The sequence below is a fragment of the Ictalurus punctatus genome, chromosome 7, assembly GCF_001660625.3.
Source record: "Ictalurus punctatus breed USDA103 chromosome 7, Coco_2.0, whole genome shotgun sequence".
Taxonomy (NCBI): domain Eukaryota; kingdom Metazoa; phylum Chordata; class Actinopteri; order Siluriformes; family Ictaluridae; genus Ictalurus; species Ictalurus punctatus.
Genome location: NC_030422.2, coordinates 25,280,144 through 25,297,599, shown reverse-complemented (window position 1 = coordinate 25,297,599; position 17,456 = coordinate 25,280,144). Strand labels below are relative to the sequence as shown.

General features: G+C 38.3%; 1 protein-coding gene across 4 annotated transcripts in view; it reads right to left on the bottom strand.

Moving 5' to 3' along the window:
- LOC108267985 (E3 ubiquitin-protein ligase TRIM39) overlaps positions 1–17,451 on the bottom strand; it is an 18,837-nt gene extending 1,386 nt beyond the window's left edge. Inside the window, exons 1-10 of one of the 4 annotated variants that reach the window (XR_008396699.1) lie at positions 17,362–17,451; positions 17,182–17,241; positions 11,666–11,944; positions 10,896–10,997; positions 6,530–6,556; positions 5,845–5,871; positions 5,266–5,292; positions 4,546–4,572; positions 2,009–3,171; positions 1–1,721 (exon numbers count right to left, since the gene is read on the bottom strand). The exon at positions 1–1,721 is cut by the window's left edge and continues 1,386 nt beyond it. Coding sequence is in view for 3 of the 4 variants with exons in the window: in XM_017472604.3 (XP_017328093.1) it covers positions 2,624–3,171; positions 4,546–4,572; positions 5,266–5,292; positions 5,845–5,871; positions 6,530–6,556; positions 10,896–10,997; positions 11,666–11,944; positions 17,182–17,236 (1,092 nt within the window). In the remaining variant the exon portion in view is untranslated. Of the gene's footprint in view, positions 3,172–4,545; positions 4,573–5,265; positions 5,293–5,844; positions 5,872–6,529; positions 6,557–10,895; positions 10,998–11,665; positions 11,945–17,181; positions 17,242–17,361 lie in introns of all 4 variants that reach the window. The other 3 variants (XM_017472604.3, XM_017472606.3, XM_017472605.3) reach the window with 3 other exon arrangements.
- Positions 17,452–17,456: the final 5 nt, after the last annotated feature.

Sequence of the window (17,456 nt, the reverse complement as noted above, 5' to 3'; positions counted from 1 at the left end):
TCACCAAGCTGCTTGGCAATGGTCTTGTAGCCCATTCCAGACTTGTGTAGGTCTACAATCTTATCCCTGACATCCTTGGAGAGCTCTTTGGTCTTGGCCATGGTGGAGAGTTTGGAATCTGATTGATTGATTGCTTCTGTGGACAGGTGTCTTTTATACAGGTAATAAACTGAGATTAGGAGCACTCCCTTTAAGAGTGTGCTCCTAATCTCAGCTCGTTACCTGTATAAAAGACACCTGGGAGCCAGAAATCTTTCTGATTGAGAGGGGGTCAAATACTTATTTCCCTCATTAAAATGCAAGTCAATTTATAGCATTTTTGACATGCGTTTTTCTGGATTTTCTTGTTGTTATTCTGTCTCTCACTGTTCAAATAAATCTACCATTAAAATTATAGACTGATCATTTCTTTGTCAGTGGGCAAACGTACAAAATCAGCAGGGGATCAAATACTTTTTTCCCCTCACTGTATATACACCATCAATTAAAATGTAAAATAATATAAAATACAGTAAAGTAAATTAGAAATAGAGTAAATAAGCATTATGTTGAGTGTGTATGATTGTCCAGTAAAATGTGATCAGAACAATAGTTGTTTTTTGAGCATGTGCAGCTCAGAGTTGAATTTTGCTGCAGCAGGTGTGTGACTCTGCCCCCAGTAGCACCTGTAGAGGGCTTACAAATTCCAGTCAGTAGAACTAGACTTTTATTTTGATATTACGTTGACACGACCATGTGCGAGTAGTAGCATAGTGATATACAGTAGTAAAATAAGAGCAGCGGTGAGCATTGGGTTGAAGAGGAATTTTCGAGTCCTCCCCCCCTTTTTTTTAAATAATTTTTTTTGTAATAAAAATTAAATAACAGTAGGAGAATACAAAGTCATACAAAACCAGTTGAATATATAAAACAGTAAAATCTAAATTCTGTATCTTATATCAAAAAATCAAATCATACATACATCAAGTATCCTTTTTAATCAGAAACAATATTACATTTATTTTTCAGTTGTTATTATAGCAAACTATTCTGGTCACAAGTTTCTTTGTGAGTTTTACAAGTTTTTCACTGTAACTTATATAATGGTTTAGTTTATGGAGTGGGATACTGGTTTTTTAGAAATGAACAATATAATTAAAATTCTTATTTTATTTGGGAAATATCATATACATATAGCAAAGTACATGCTTTCTGCATGAGATGGTAGAATATTTTCCACTAACTTAAAGGTTTTTTAGAATTCTAATTTCAATACAGAACAATCGGAAAACTGTTAAAACATCTCAGCTGTTAAAAAGGATACCCGATTCGAGGCTTGTTGCTACCAAATTTTTTGTCCAAAAAATCCTCAATAGACCCTTTTCACATGACTTCATGCAACTTCCGTTCTGACCCAAAGCAGTGTATGGTGACTTCCGCCAGCATAGTGGAAAGCTAGGGAGTTTACCCAGTCCCTTCTACATCTGCCAGAAATATACATGGTGTACAGCGAATTGCAGACAAATTTTCATTTACGACATGTTTTAAACTTGGCCATGCACAAGGGATCCTAAAAGATTTCTGACCAGGGAGTCAGAAGAATGGTCAGAAGAGTAGCCCAAGAGTCAAGCACCACTCGGAAAGAGCTCCAGAAACACTTGCAGGCAGCAGGTGCCATCGTCACGGAGAAAACAATAAGCAAGGCACTCCACTGCTCACACTCACCCCGCAAGACTCCATTACTAAAGAAAAGACATTTCGAAGCCCATTTAAAGTTTGCTACAACTCATTTGGACAAGCCTATGAAATACTGGGAGAGTGCAGTCTGGTCAGATGAGAGCAAAATTAAACTTTTTGGCTGTCATATTACACACCATGTTTGGAGAAGAAATGGCACTGCACATCACCCTTAAAACACTACACCAACAGTGAAGTGTGGAGGTGGAAGCATCATGGTGTGGGGCTGTTTTTCATCGCATAGTACTGGCAGATTTCATATAATTGAAGGAACGATGAATGGAGGCTTTACCAGAAGATACTTGAGAAGAATCTGCTGCCATCCACCAGGATGATGAAGATGAGACGTGGGTGGACCTTCCAGCAGGACAACAATCCAAAGCATACAGCAAAGGAAACTCTCAGAGAATAAAAATCAAGGTGTTAGAATGGCCCAGTCAATCACCTGACTCGAATCCAATTGAACAAGATTTAAAGACAATATGTTTAGAAGAATGGGCCAAAATCACACCTGAATACTGCGGCCCATTCATTTATTCATACAGGAAGCATATTGAAGTTGTCATTACAAACAAAGGCTTCTCCACTAAGTATTAAATAAATTTCAGTTAGCGTGCTCAATACTTTTTTCCTGTGCCATTCCTCTTCGTTACACATAACTTTATTTATGGACTTTAATGTTTGGATTTCTTTATATGTGTGGATTTCTTGAGTTAATACCAAAGTCTGACGAAAATTTCATGTGAATATTGGACATGAATATTGGAAATATATTTACTGAAAAAAATGTTGAGGCATTCAATACTTAATTCCCCCACTGTATGAATTTCTAAAATTTACCAGAAAACTAAAATATTTCTTTTTATTCTCACCATTTTATAGATGATTAAATCTATGTGGTGAAAATTCATTCAGTCGTAAGTACAGGAGAGATGATCAGTGGTGCTGAATTTTCACTTCTTTCATTTAAATCAGGACAGAAGTAAGGATAGAGTTTGTCAGTGAAAGACTGAGCAGTGAAAGAGTAGATATGAGAGTTGGACTTCACATCATAAAAGGAGACCAGACCCTCCTCATAATCCACAAACACCCCCACCTTCTCCACTTTCTCTCTTAGTGTGAGGAGGACATCGGGACCAGCACAAGCACAGTACTCATTCTCATTCCTCAGTTTCACAGTCCAGAATCCATCCTGAGGACGCCATGTAATCTTCTCCTTCCTGTTAATGTTCTCTCTCACGACTCCAAGATTCCACTTAGTTTTCCCGCTGACCTGCACCTCATAATAAAATCTCCTTGAAGAGAAACTCCGCTTTCCCACAACATCAACATAATCGGCAAACCTCTGTGGTGTATCAGGCCGATCCTGCCACTGGTCTCCAGCCATCACTTGTTTTCCATCAGGAGACACTCTGAGTTCAGGATGAGCTTTATCAGGATCCAGAGTCACATCCACTGAGAGAAACACACAGAGTGAGATGTGAGTTTGCCAGTAAAAAATATTAAATCATCATCAGTCGATCAGATTCATTAGGATTTATAAGAGGATTTGTAGAAGAAACATTTTTAAATGATCTCCTTCAAAAAGAGAAATCTTGTACACCTGATAGTAGGAGCCTGTCAATGATGAGAAATATACAATGTTTTCCTTCTGAAACTTTAGTGATTTATTTCTGTTTGTCCTTTCGTGTGTAAATACTAAAATTAGCCGCATTCGTTAATAAGCGAGCTAACGTTGTGCTAACCACTGTGTGTAAATGATAAAATTAGCCGTGTTGGATAGTAAGCGAACTAACGTTATGCTAACCGCTGTATGTAAATACTAAAATTAGCCACGTTTGATAGTAACCGAGCTAACGTTATGCTAACCACCGTGTGTAAATAGTAAACTTAGACTCAGATTTCACACTCCATGCTCCATATAGTCAGTTATTATGAAATAAAGAGGGGTAACATATTTCGGTAGCTATAAATTCTGACATGTCAGATTCAGTGAGCCTAGCCTAGTGTATCATATCTCAGAGTAATACGCATTTGTAAAGAACAAACTATAGGATCTTCAACATTATTGGGTAATTACTGTAAATAGTTATAAGAATAAAGATAAGCCTACATGTATGGGACAATCAGAATATGTTGTACAAAACAACAAATGCTACTGTAAAACATCTTCTCATAACAAAACCATTCATAGTAGTAACACATTAGCAGCTTTAATGTTTTATTTCTTCTCTATACAAGCATTTGCGATGCTCGTGACAATATCTAGCTTGTCCAGTGGACGTGTTTCTGTAAGACAGCACCGCTTGTCTCCCCTGACACTGCATTCCGCTTCAGCATCTGCTCTCTGCACTAATGTCTGCTAGTGATGTGTCGTTCATGAACGATTCGTTCATTTTGAACAAATCTTTAATATGACCCGGGAACAACGAGATGTCTCAGAGAGCGATTTGTTCATTTTTTGTTGACCGTGCATGCGCTGCAACATCCCTGTAGGTTCTGTACAGGAAACAGAAATGATTAGTTCACATCCTGAGTCTTCGGGTTTGAGTCGTTCGTTCCTCCCGTCACAGCTCCGTAGACTGAATGCAGTGGGGCTGTGACATGATGAACGAACGACTCAAACCCGAAGACTCGAGAGGTGAACTAATACTTTCTGTTTCCGAGGAACAGACGTGACAAATGTGACGTGACAAAAGAATGAACGACACAAAATATAATAAACAGTGAAGAGACTCTGTTCCTGTTGTTACATTCACTTGCTGTTTTTTTAAGTGAAAGTTGTCTGATTTAATTGTAATGAAGATGAAAAGGTAAACTCGTTCTTACCTGCAAACTTCTTCTTTTCTGCTAACTCTGAAACATGTAATTAAGCAATATTTTATATGTTTTATCCAAATACAGCTAACAGTAAATTAAACTAATATTTAAATAATATTTACACTATAGACAAAAAGTACAAAGCAAATAAATTAAATCAACAGATTTTTTTTTCACCAAAAATACCTCATTCTGTTTTAGGTGTTGGTAGAATATCAATATGTCAATATACGTAAACTTATAAGCTGTGAGAAATGCAAATCTGGTGCAACAGAGAAGTGTTCACACTATTGTCCGGAAATCGCGAGTTTAAATAATGGCGATGCCACAGCCATCCCTGGCCAGGAGTCCAAGAGAACAAAATGTGTTAGAGGGATAGCATAATCTCCCCTGTCAATCACAGCAACACTAACCACTCATGGTTGTCTGAGCAGTCATGTACAGAGAAGAGGGTAGATAGTGCTTTCCTCTGAGTGTGTTGCGCTCTTGTATGTGCAGCAGTTCAAAAAGATGAGGTTGACTGGCTTCATGTGACACTGTGTTCACGCCATGTCGGAGATACCGTAATTACTAGATGACAACCTAGAGCTGCTCCTGTCCTCAGGCTCAGAATTATGTATTTCTATATGTCAAAATGAATCCATGTGAGATGCAGTTGTTGACAACTGCAAAAAACATAATTACAACATAAAAAAAGTCTTAAAAGTTTTATAAACAAGATGTAATTACCGCATTTCATCCTCTGTCTCTGCAGCTCTGAAAAAGACAAAAAAAGTTAATACTAGAGACTGTACTTGAACATTTGTAGAATACAATTTAATACATTGTTATTATTTTACATTCAAGTGGGAGTTTATCAAATAAAACCATAAGTTCACTTTTTTTTTTAAATTAACATTATATTTCTACTTTTCTACTATGCCTTTCTTTAGATGTGTAAAATGTGGTGTTTAACACATTTTGTGTATCTGCATGAGGTCAGTAATAGGCCTATTATTATATAAATTAGGTGATTAACCCTCCAATTGGCATGTGACATGACTGTAGTCTTTAATGTTATTATGAATCCTGACATCATTTGATTTGTGCATTGCTTACCATGACACTGGAGAATTATACCTGCCCTTTGTGTCCTCCAGTGGATCATAATTCATATCAGTAATTTTTGTAAACATTAGCCTACACAAAATATAATAAATACAGTGAAGACTCTGTTGTTAAATTTCAGTCACTGCTTTTCTGTTCACAGTGAAAGCTACCCGATTTACGTAACTGTAATGAAGATAAAAAGGTAAATATCATTCTCACCTACAAAGTTCTTCTTCTCTGTTAAATCTGTGAAACATAATTAATTGATATTTTATGTACATTTATCCAAATAATGTTAGATAACAAATAACTAACATTTAAACTATAGATCTAAAAGTACAAACCAAATTGATCAATTAGTAAAATACAAAAACAAGATTCATGAATAGAATTTGGTCTAAGATACCTAATATTTTCTTTTACCTGACCAGTTTTAAAATAAATAAATAAATAAATAAATAAATCAGCTGTACACTGTTATTGTAGATATATTTAGTCAAAATCCTTAATATAAACTAATAAACATGTTGCTGTCTGTCCTGTATGAAAACATTTATCCATGCGTGTTTTCACAATATATTGTTTCCAATTGTTTGGTCTGTGGTGTGTAATATATATATATATATATATATATATATATATATATATATATATATATATATATATATATATATATATATATATATATATGATAGATAGATAGATGGATAGATAGAGATAGATATATATTGATTTATTTAGGTGGTGGAATATTAATGTAAAAGTATAAGCTGTGAGAAAAGTTTATATTATACTTTACCTCTTTCTAAATGTAAATCTCATTTGTCTACTCGATTTCTAAACAGATTTGGGTAAAAGAAGTCCTAAATTATTATTATTTTTTTACAAACTCAAGGGTAATTACCACGTTTCACCTTCTGTCTCTGTGGCTCTGAAAACAGAAAAAAGGGATAATATTAGAGACTTTACTTAGACACTTGTAGCATATTGTTTAATACATTGTTATTATTTTCTATTCAAGTGTTGTGTGTGTTGAATGAAACAATACAAAAGCATATACAATATAAAAATCCACTTTTATTACTTAACTTTACACTATATTATTTTTTCTACTATATAGTACATTTGCATAGGGCAGTGGTGGCTTGGCAGTTAAGGCTCTGGGTTACTGATCAGAAGGTTGGGGGTTCAAGCCCTAGCACTGCCAAGCTGCCACTGTTGGGTCCTTGAGCAAGGCTCTTAACCCTCTCTGCTCCAGGGGTGCTGTATCATGGCTGACCCTGCACTCTGACCCCAACTTCCCAACATGCTGGGATAGGTGAAGAAAATAATTTCACTCTGCTGTAATGTATGTGTGATAAATAAAGACTCATCATTATCATAGACAGTAGAAATTTAGCTGCATGAGGTCATATAATATAATTTGGTAGTTGGCTCTCTTCAGCCTCCACAGGAAGTGGAGACACTGCTGGGCCTTCTTTGATAAGCAGGTGGTGTTGAGAGTCCAGAAGAGCTCAGTCAAGTGCACACCAATAAACTTAGAGCTTTTGACTCTCTCTACAGTTGTTCCATTGATGTGCAGTGGTGAGTGGTCCACTTGGGTTCTCCTGAAGTTAACAATCATCTCTTTAGTCTTTTCAACATTGAGAGACTGGTTATTGTCTTTACACCATTCTGCAAGCTGGTTCAACTCTTCTCTGTATGCTGACTCATCATTGTTGCTGATGAGGCCCATAACTGGAGTGTCATCAGCAAACTTGATGATGTGATTAGAACTGAACTTTTCAGCACAGTCATGAGTCAGCAGTGTAAACAGCAGTGGACTGAGCACATATCCCTGGGGAGTGCTGGTGTTCAGTGTGCTAGTGGAGTTGCTGATCCTGATGGACAGGGGACTCCCAGTCAGAAATTCCAGGATCCAGTTGCAGAGGGAGGTGGTCAGACCCAGCAGAGTCAGCTTTATAATCAGTTGTTTTTGGTCTTTGAGCTGGACCATGTTCATGCCAGGCAATATATTCATGGTCTGATGGGTATGCTCCGATCAATGTGGACCAGTCTTGGCGTAGCCCCATTGCAACTGGCCAAAGTCACTTCCTTGGAGCTGTGAAGGTGAGCAAAGATGTCCTCACCAGAGACACGGGGCAGAGCAGACTTAATGTACAAGATTATGTTGGCCTTGGGCGTGGCTTGTGGGGCCGCCTCGTCATCCTCTGGCTAGGGCATCTCTTGGGAGGCACCCAAATCAGCCTCTGGCATGAATATCATTGCTGAGCTGGTGAGGCATCTCTGTCAGCCTTTAGCATTGGTTGTGCAGGGAAGGCTGTTGTGTTTGCAGCAGTCATTAGCTGGTTTGTTGATGGCACTCCCTCGGCCTCGAGTATAAGCTTCACTGGGTAGGCCACCTCCTTGGACTCTGGTATGAACCCTGCTGTTGCTCTGCTCTCTAGGATGAGGCAATGAACAGGGGGAGGGCTTCAGGGAGCCCAGCTGTGAGCTGGTCCAGGATCATCTTGATCCAGTTGAGCTAATGTTAGTTCACCTGAATCTACTTAGCCTGGTCTGACATAATCTGGATAAACTCAGCTGGAGCCATGGTTCAGTCTAGCATTCTGTCACAGATCGGCTGGAGATGGATGCAAGTGTAGAGTAAGAGTGAAACACATGTGAACATAGGCTAGAACTACGTAACATGAACATAAACTAGACAAGCATGGAATACACATGAAAATGGCTTGAATATGACAATTGACAATAACATTACTTACAACAGATGCTGTACAAAGAGTGCTATACAAACGTGACTTAAATACTAGTGATCACTGTGCATAAATGTGGTTCAGATGTTAGTGATCATATGACTTGGTGTGCGACATGAACATGTGGTGTGCAGTGGCTGATGGGTGCTGTAGTCCTGTGCCGCTATCATACAACAGTAGGAGACTACAACCCCTGACAAAAATGATGGAATCACCACACTTAGAGAATGTTAATCCAGCTTTTTTTTTTTTTTAAACTTTGTAGCAAATAAAAAAAATAATAAAAAAAAAAAAAAAAACAGATATGACAAAACAATATTTGTTTAATAGCTGAACATTCTGGCTTTGTGAAACATACTTCAAACAAGTTAAATGAACTTATTTGAATTCATGACATTAATGGCAATTTGCATTATTAAAACGAATATCAACACAAGTCTAAAAATGAAAATTAGTCTGCAGTTAAAAGAGAGTTTAAAAAGTGCTTACAGACTGCAATCTTGGACTTTTTGAAAGGAAACATGGCCCCAACAAGATAGTTTTCAATTGAAACAATGGAAGGTATTAATAAACTCCTTCAAGAAGAAAATCCAACATGGAGTGTGGCAAAAGATGTCGGTTGTTCCCAATCAGCTGTGTCCAAAATTTGGTGCAAGTATAAACAAATTGGGAAATTTATAAAAGGAAAACATACAGGTAGACCGAGGAAGACATCAAAGCATCAGGAAAGAAAACTTAAAGCAATACGCCTTGAAAATAGAAAATCCACAACAAAACAAATGAAAAACAAAAGGGCGGAAACTTCAGGGTTATGCATGTAACCCTTTTCCCTTTCAAAGGGAACTTCGACGTTGCATTTAGCAGAACAGTATGGGAACGCCTTGCGTGTGTGACCTGTATCTAAAGCTTGTGTAAAATCATGGCTCTACTTATAGGCCTGCCATGATCAGGTGACGTGGCAATTAAGCGCGTCGCATGATATATATATATGGCACCTGTGAACCACGCCGCCAGTCTTATCATCTTCAGCGAGACTGCATGTCTGTTGTTTATGTGACAAAAATGTTTCATTTCTACTCGATATTTTCTCAAAATCTCTGAACTTTTCTATCCTTTTTATATATATATATATATATATATATATATATATATATATATATATATATATATATATATATATATAGAGAGAGAGAGAGAGAGAGAGAGAGAGAGAGAGAGAGAGAGAGAGAGAGAGGAAAAGAGAGGAAAAGAGAGGTAAGTAATGAGCGAAAAAGAATTCAAGAAGTGTGTTACGACTTGCTCCCGTTTCATCACGGGGAAAAGTGCACACTTTCTGGGTGAAGCGGTGTAGTATGCGATGGCAGTCTCGAGAGGCTGCGCATGGTAACGCCTACATTAAGCAGCTCGGCTTGCGCTCTTCAAGAAAAAAAACGGAAGCCGAAGCGAGTCGGGTTTCAGAGCCTCGCGGATCTGAGCCGGCCGCGGCAGCCAGCCGTCTCAGGTTCGGGGAGCTCTTATAGATCCGGAAGAAAAGCCGGAGACGAGCGCTGCGCTATCTCTTGCTCTGTCTTCCGGGTTCGGCTCTCCTCTGGATTTTGGAGCTCGCGTCGCGACACCTACTTCCGCTATGGAAAGCCAAAAGGTAATAATTCCTCTGACTCCGAGGAGTTAGAAGGATGTGTTAAAAACTGAGAGCAGCATATAAAGAGCTGCTTGAAGTGATTAACCAGTGAAAGTAAATCCCTCACACTGCATAAACTCCCCTGTCTTCCAGAAGTGCATGACAAAATCTCAGGCTTCTGGGGGGAAACCACGTGTGAGCCATATTCATAACCCCACGATGTTGGATTATTCGACCATTGTGGGAATGATGGGTATTTAGCTATGCTACGTCAGTTTACCAACAGCATTGCAGTACAGATTTCATTGTTACATGGAAGCGCATGTATCACAGTTAAGATGATGTTAACTTTGAGATGCTTTGATAAAACCAAGTCCTGTTCATTAGATTACTAGGGACTAAGCAGAGTTATCTTAACAGTGTTAACTTCAGTATCATAATCATCAGTTTAATACTACATTCTGAATAATCAATCAGCACTCATCAATAGTTAGCAATAGAGACTAACTATTAACAAAGTTAATTAATGAATTAACTGTTAACAAAGCACTATTTACTCACTCCTGCTTAGTAATAGCAAAGTTACCTATTAACGATGAAGCAGTATTGCAGTGTTACCTAAAAACTGTGGGTTATAAGTGAGCATAGCAGAGTTCCCAGACCTTTTGGGAACAGATCCCAATGGACATTGTTTTTTGTTTTTTTTGTTTGTATTCCACATTTATAATTTAAATATTTCAATGTTACAAAAAACTGTCCTACACATTAGTTTTCCCTTGCTCCTAACACAACTGATCCAGATACTCAGCTAAACTGTGGACTAAAGCAATGGTTTAAACGGCATTATAATTTAAGCTTGTCATGTTATTAGGAAAATAATATTTTAATATTACCTGTCTTGTGTAAGATAACTGCAGTTAGTATCCATCCGACAGCAATAAGACATGCTAAAACTGAAATGGCGACAGCCCACTTCCAAGTATCAAAGACTTTACCTAAAATGAAACCACATTTACTACATTACAGATATTAAGAAACTGTACAATTATTAATCAATAACATCAAAACTTCCTCCTACACAGAACTCTGTGGCCATATTGCCAATACATAGAATAATAGGTGTGGTGCAAAAATAGTGTCTGTTCATCATGTTTAGGTTACATTATTTATGACCTCACCTGTAATGATTACAGTAGAATGTTACAGTCTAAATCTGACCATCCACTTTAACAGGAACACCTGTAGAAATGCACATTCATGCAATTATCTAATCAGCCAATCATGTGCGAGCAGCACAATGTGCATCAGTATGCTGGTACAGGTCAAAAGCTTCGGTTAATGTTCACCCCAAACATCAGAATGGGGAAAAGTGTGAGCTCAGTGATTTTAAGGGTGGCATGGTTGTTGGTGCCTGATGGGCTGGTTTGAGTATTTCAGAAACTGCTGATCTCCTGGGATTTTCACATACAACAGTCTCTAGAGTTTACATTCTGATGTGAACATTAACTAAAATTCTGGACTTGTATCTGTATGATTTTATACATTGTGCTGCTGCCACATAATTGGCTGATTGGATAACTGCATAAATGAGCAGGTGTACAGGTGTTCCTATTAAAGTGGACAGTGAGTGTAAGTGCAAGAGTTTTTAATCATTGCCACTTACTATTAATGATAATCTCTGCTTCCATCATGTGATGGCCTTGTAGAAGTCTGCAGTAAAACTTGTTGGAGTCGCTATAATCATAAACAGTGATGTGGCGTTTCACACTGAAGCCCTCAGTGTCTTTGTGTATTTGTGTATCTTTAGCAGGCAGAGTGTCTCCATCTCTGTTCAGCCACAGAACCTCAGGTTCAAGGTTCCAGCCTTTGGATTCACACACCAGATCAATCCCTCCTGAGTGATCATAACTCTCCATCATGATCACTGGGTGGGTTCCCTGAGCTACAATCAATATGTAAAAGTATTGTTTTAAATATAGTGAAATCAAAGCCTTTAATACACAAAGAAAAGTAATGTAACCTTCCCATTATAGGTTATTATTTCATGTTCATTTTCAGTTTAAACATGTAGTCTGTTCTGTTTTTATCTGGTCAGAAATTACACAATTAACTGTAATGCTAAAAAAAAAAAAAATCAAAACAAGGCAAGAGAATATTTTGCAAATGTGCTTTCTGACAAAAGAAGCATCTGATATTGCAATTAATACTGTACCACATGTGTACTGACACGTGTTATCAATCAATATTTTTTATAGGAGTCTCGAGTATATTTCATGTAGTTAAATTAGCAGTCTTTGGGGGACAAAGCTGAGCCTGCTGGATTTAAACACCTCCCTCTGCAACTGAATCCTGGACTTTCTGACCAGGAGACCCCAGTCCGTCAAGATTGGCAACTCCACCTCCAGCACCACCACACTAAACACTGGCACCCCCCAGGGCTGTGTTCTCAGTCCACTGATGTTTACCCTGCAAACCCAAGACTGTGCTGCAAAGTTCAGTTCAAATCACATTATCAATTTGTTGATAGAACTACAGTTGTGGGCCTCATCAGCAACAATGATAAGTCAGCGTACAGAGAGAAGGTGAACCAGCTTGCAGAATGGTATAGAGATAGCAATCTCTTAATGTTGATAAGACTAGAGATGACTGTCGACTTCAGGAGAACCCAAGTGGACCACTCTCACTGCACATCAATGGAACAACTGTGGAGAGAGTCAAAAGCTCTAAGTTTCTTTGTGTGCACATGACTGATGACCTTTCCTGTACTCTCAACACTACCTGCCTCGTTAAGAAGGCCCAGCAGTGCCTCCACTTCCTGCCGAGGTGGAAGACGTCCCCCTCCCGTTCTCATTTCCTTCTACAGAGGGGTGATAGAGAGTGTCCTGACCTGCTGTATCTGCAAAGCCACCAGTATTGCGGCTGACCCCTCTCACGGACTATTCACCCTCCTGCAGTCTGGCAGAAGGTACAGTACAGGAGCATCTGTGCCACCACCAGCAGACTCTGCAACAGTTTCTTCCCTGAAGCAGTCAGATTACTCAACACTCTGCTGCCTCCCAACACTCACCTGGGCTGGTCAAACACCTAACCCAGTAAGACTCATACCACTGCACATGCACTAACTCAGTAAGACTCAGTATTACTTCACAATGCACTTTACAAAGCTGCATCAGTCACTTTATATATTGGAACACGTATTGCTTCTTTACTGATACATTACACAATAGCTTACAATTTATAGTCCATGTTCTGTCTATTTATTTTGTTGCGTTTTTACTGTTCTGTGTATTTATTGATTTGCACTCATCTCACACTTGCATACTGTTCTGTGTTGCACCATGCTCCTGCAGAAATGTCAAAATGTTCCATTGTATACAAGCTATATAGAGGAATGACAATAAAACCCAAAACATTTTTCTGCATAAATACAGTATGTCTTAAAACATGATCAGATTTCACACAAGTCCTAAAAGTAGACAAAGAGAGCGCAATTAAACAAATAAGACAAAAATATTATACTTGGTCATTTATTTATTGAGGAAAATGATCCAAATCTCATATCTGTGAGTGGCAAAAGAATGTGAACCTCTAAGGTTAGCAGTTAATTTTGAAGGTGAAATTAGAGTCAGCAGTTTTCAATCAATGCGATGACAATCAGCTGAGAGTGAGTGGCTTGTTTTATTTAAAGAACAGGGTTCTATCAAAGTCTGATCTTCACAACACGTTTGTGGAAGTGTATCATGGCACTAACAAAGGTGATTTCTGAGGACCTCAGAAAATGAATTGTTGACGCTCATCTGGATGGAGAAGTGTACAAAACCATTTCTAAACAGTTAGAAAAACTAAACCTTTTCCTAAAAAACTCTTACTAAGTGCCAGCTTTCACATTGGCTTATGTTAATGCTCATGAGTCCACTGAACAACAATTGTGTGCATAGCAGGTTTGCATGGAGAAAACCATCAATCTTCAAAAAAAAACATTGCTGCCAAAGATCATGTGGACAACCGGAAACCTATTGGAAAAAATGTTTTGTGAATGGATGAGACCAAAATAGGACTTTGTAGTTTAAATGAGAAGCGTTATGTTTAGAGAAAGGAAAACATGGCATTCCAGCATGAGAACAGTATCTAATCTGTGAAGCATGGTGGTGGTAGTGTCATGGTTTGGGCCTGTTTTGCTGCATCTGGGCCAGAATCATTGATTGAACAATGAATTCTGAATTATACCACTGAATTCTAATGAAAATATTAGGACATCTGTCCATGAACTGAATCTCAAGAGAAAGTGGATCATTCAGCAAGACAATGACCCTAAACACATGAGTAATTATACCAAAAATGGATGAAGAAGAATAAGTTTTATGTTAAAGTCCTGACCTTAATCCTATAGAAATGTTGTGGAAGGACCTGAAGCAAGGAATTCATGTGAGGAAACCCACCAACAACCCAGATTTGAAACTGTTCTGTACTGAGGAACGGGCTAAAATTCCTCCAAGCCGATGTGCAGGACTGATCAACAGTTACAGGAAATGTTTAATTGAAGTTATTGCTGCACAAGGAGGTCACACCAGATACTGAAATCAAAGGTACACATACTTTTGCTCCTCACAGATATGTAATATCAAATAAATAATTGAATGACTAAGTATTATATTTTTGTCTCATTTGTTTAAATGGGTTCTATTTATCTATTTATCTACTTTTAGGACTGTTAAAATCTGATGTTGTTTTAGATCATATTTATGCAGAAACAGAGAAGTTTAAAGGGGTCACAAACTTTCAAGTACCACTGTATGAGAAAATGATTAAGATTCTTAATAACTTCCTCTGATAGTGCTCAAATCCTAGTGAAGGAGTTGCTAAAATAGCTGTAGTCAGATGAAAAACTATAAAGTGTGTGCACAGAAAAAGAGCACATATTGCAACATATATTGTAAATGTTGTTTCCTAAACCTACAGTATCTCACAAAGTGAGTACACCCCTCACATTTTTGTAAATATTTGATTATATCTTTTCATGTGACAACACTGAAGAAATGTCACTTTGCTACAGTGTAAAGTAGTGAGTGTACAGCTTGTGTAACAGTGTAAATTTGCTGTCACCTCAAAATAACTCAACACACAGCCATTAATGTCTAAACCGCTGGCAACAAAAGTGAGTACACCCCTAAGTGAAAAGTGTCCAAATTGGGCCCAATTAGCCATTTTCCGCTCCCCGTTGTCATGTGTCTTAGTGTTACAAGGTCTCAGGTGTAAATGGGGAGCAGGTGTGTTAAATTTGGTGTCATCACTCTCACACTCCCTCATACTGGTCACTGGAAGTTCAACATGGCACCTCATGGCAAAGAACTCTTTGAGGATCTGAAAAAAAGAATTGTTGCTCTACATAAAGATGGCCTAAGCTATAAGAAGATTGCCTGACACTGAGCTGCAGCATGGTGGCCAGGACCATACAGCGGTTTAACAGGACAGGTTCCACTCAGAACAGGCCTCACCATGGTCAACCAAAGAAGTTGAGTACACGTGCTCTGCATGAGTGCTGCCGGCACTGGGGAGCTACAGTTCATTGAGGGAACCATGAATGCCAACATGTACTGTGACATACTGAAGCAGAGCATGATCCCCTCCCTTCGGGGACTGGGACGCAGGGCAATATTCCAGCATGATAACAACCCCAAACACACCTCCAAGATGATCACTGCCTTGATAAAGAAGCTGAGGGTGCAGGTGCTGGAGTGGGTAAGCATGACTTCAGACCTAAACCCTATTGAGCCTCTGTGGGGCATCCTCAAACAGAAGGTGGAGGAGCACAAGGTCTCTAACATCCACCAGCTCCGTGATGTTGTCATGGAGGAGTGGAAGAGGACTCCAGTAGCAACCTGTGAAGTTCTGGCGAACTCCATGCCCAAGAGGGTTAAGGCAGTGCTGGAAAATAATGGTGGACACACAAAATACTGACACTTTTGGCCCAGTTTGGACATTTTCACTTAGGCGTGTATTCACTTTTGTTGCCAGCGGTTTAGACATTAATGGCTGTGTGTTGAGTTATTTTGAGGTGACAGCAAATTTACACTGTTATACAAGCTGTACACTCACTACTTTACATTGTAGCAAAGTGTCATTTCTTCAGTGTTGTCACATTAAAAGATATAATCAAATATTTACAAAAATGTGAGGGGTGTGCTCACTTTTGTGAGATACTGTAGGTTTAGGAAACAACATTTACAGTATATGTTGCAATATGTGCTCTTTTTCTGTGTACACAACACACACACACACACACACACACACACACTCACTCACTCACTCACTCACTCACTCACAAGTAGATTAGGACATTGATGGTAATAATAATATTTAACTAAGCCATAAATGTTTTTCCTCAATGTTCATGTGGCATGTATCAATGTGTTATTTTGTCAGGTCCGGTGACAGAATCAGTTCTGCCAGGTAGTATCTTGGACAGAGCAGGTGGAGAGGCAGGGTCACAGGTGAGGTCGATCAATGTGATATGTTAGTAGTGAGACTCATTATTGAGACAAATGTTAGGCCAGTGTACTGTATGGTACATCCATGTGTGTTTGAAAGGAAAGCTTTGAATAGGCACATGTGCTTGTCTCTGTGGACTGCTTTTATTTCCCCACCAGTGTCAAAATCAAACCTATGCCCTCGTTTTACTTTTTCCACAGAAGAATTTATTGATATTTCTGTTGAATAAATGATTGAAAAAGCTAATTTTCCTTGTGGTTTTGTTCAAGTATACCAACTTCAACCATGACCAAAAAACCCCAAGAATTTCCATGGTGTACTTGTTTTTTCAAATGATTGTAACTAATCAGAATAACTTTTTGTCTTTTTTACTAGTAATAATTACATTTTTAAAAATCACGACTTGGTACGCTTGATAAAACTGCATGCCATACATTTTTATCTCCTCTGCTGATCATAACAACGTCCCGTTGTTGAGCCTATCACATTACTCTGAGCTGCAACCAGAGACCTTCTACACACCTGAGTTCATTCAGAGAGTCACACATCACTGTTTACGAGAACAAAAACAGATTTTACTCTACTAAATGTACAGAATTCTCAAGGAAAAACCCTGGTGTGAAAATAAACTTTGACTTCACTGCATATACTGTAGTTTACAATACACAAACAGAACAATTGTATTCATACCTGCTTGAGATTCCATAAAGCGGTAGAGAATCATGAGAGTCACACAAAAAAACATAATCCCTGGAAGACAGTTTATCATTATTCTTTCCGTCTGTTTCACAAGCTAAATAACATTTAATAAATTACACCAATTGCACAATTTAACACATATCGGTTCTATCAAAAATACAAAATACTTACTAAAGTTGATATTTTCCCAGTAAGAAGACTCTAACGTAAAGCCCCTTTGTCACGTAGTCAGTATAAGTTTGGTACACTTTCATTTGTGTAACCTG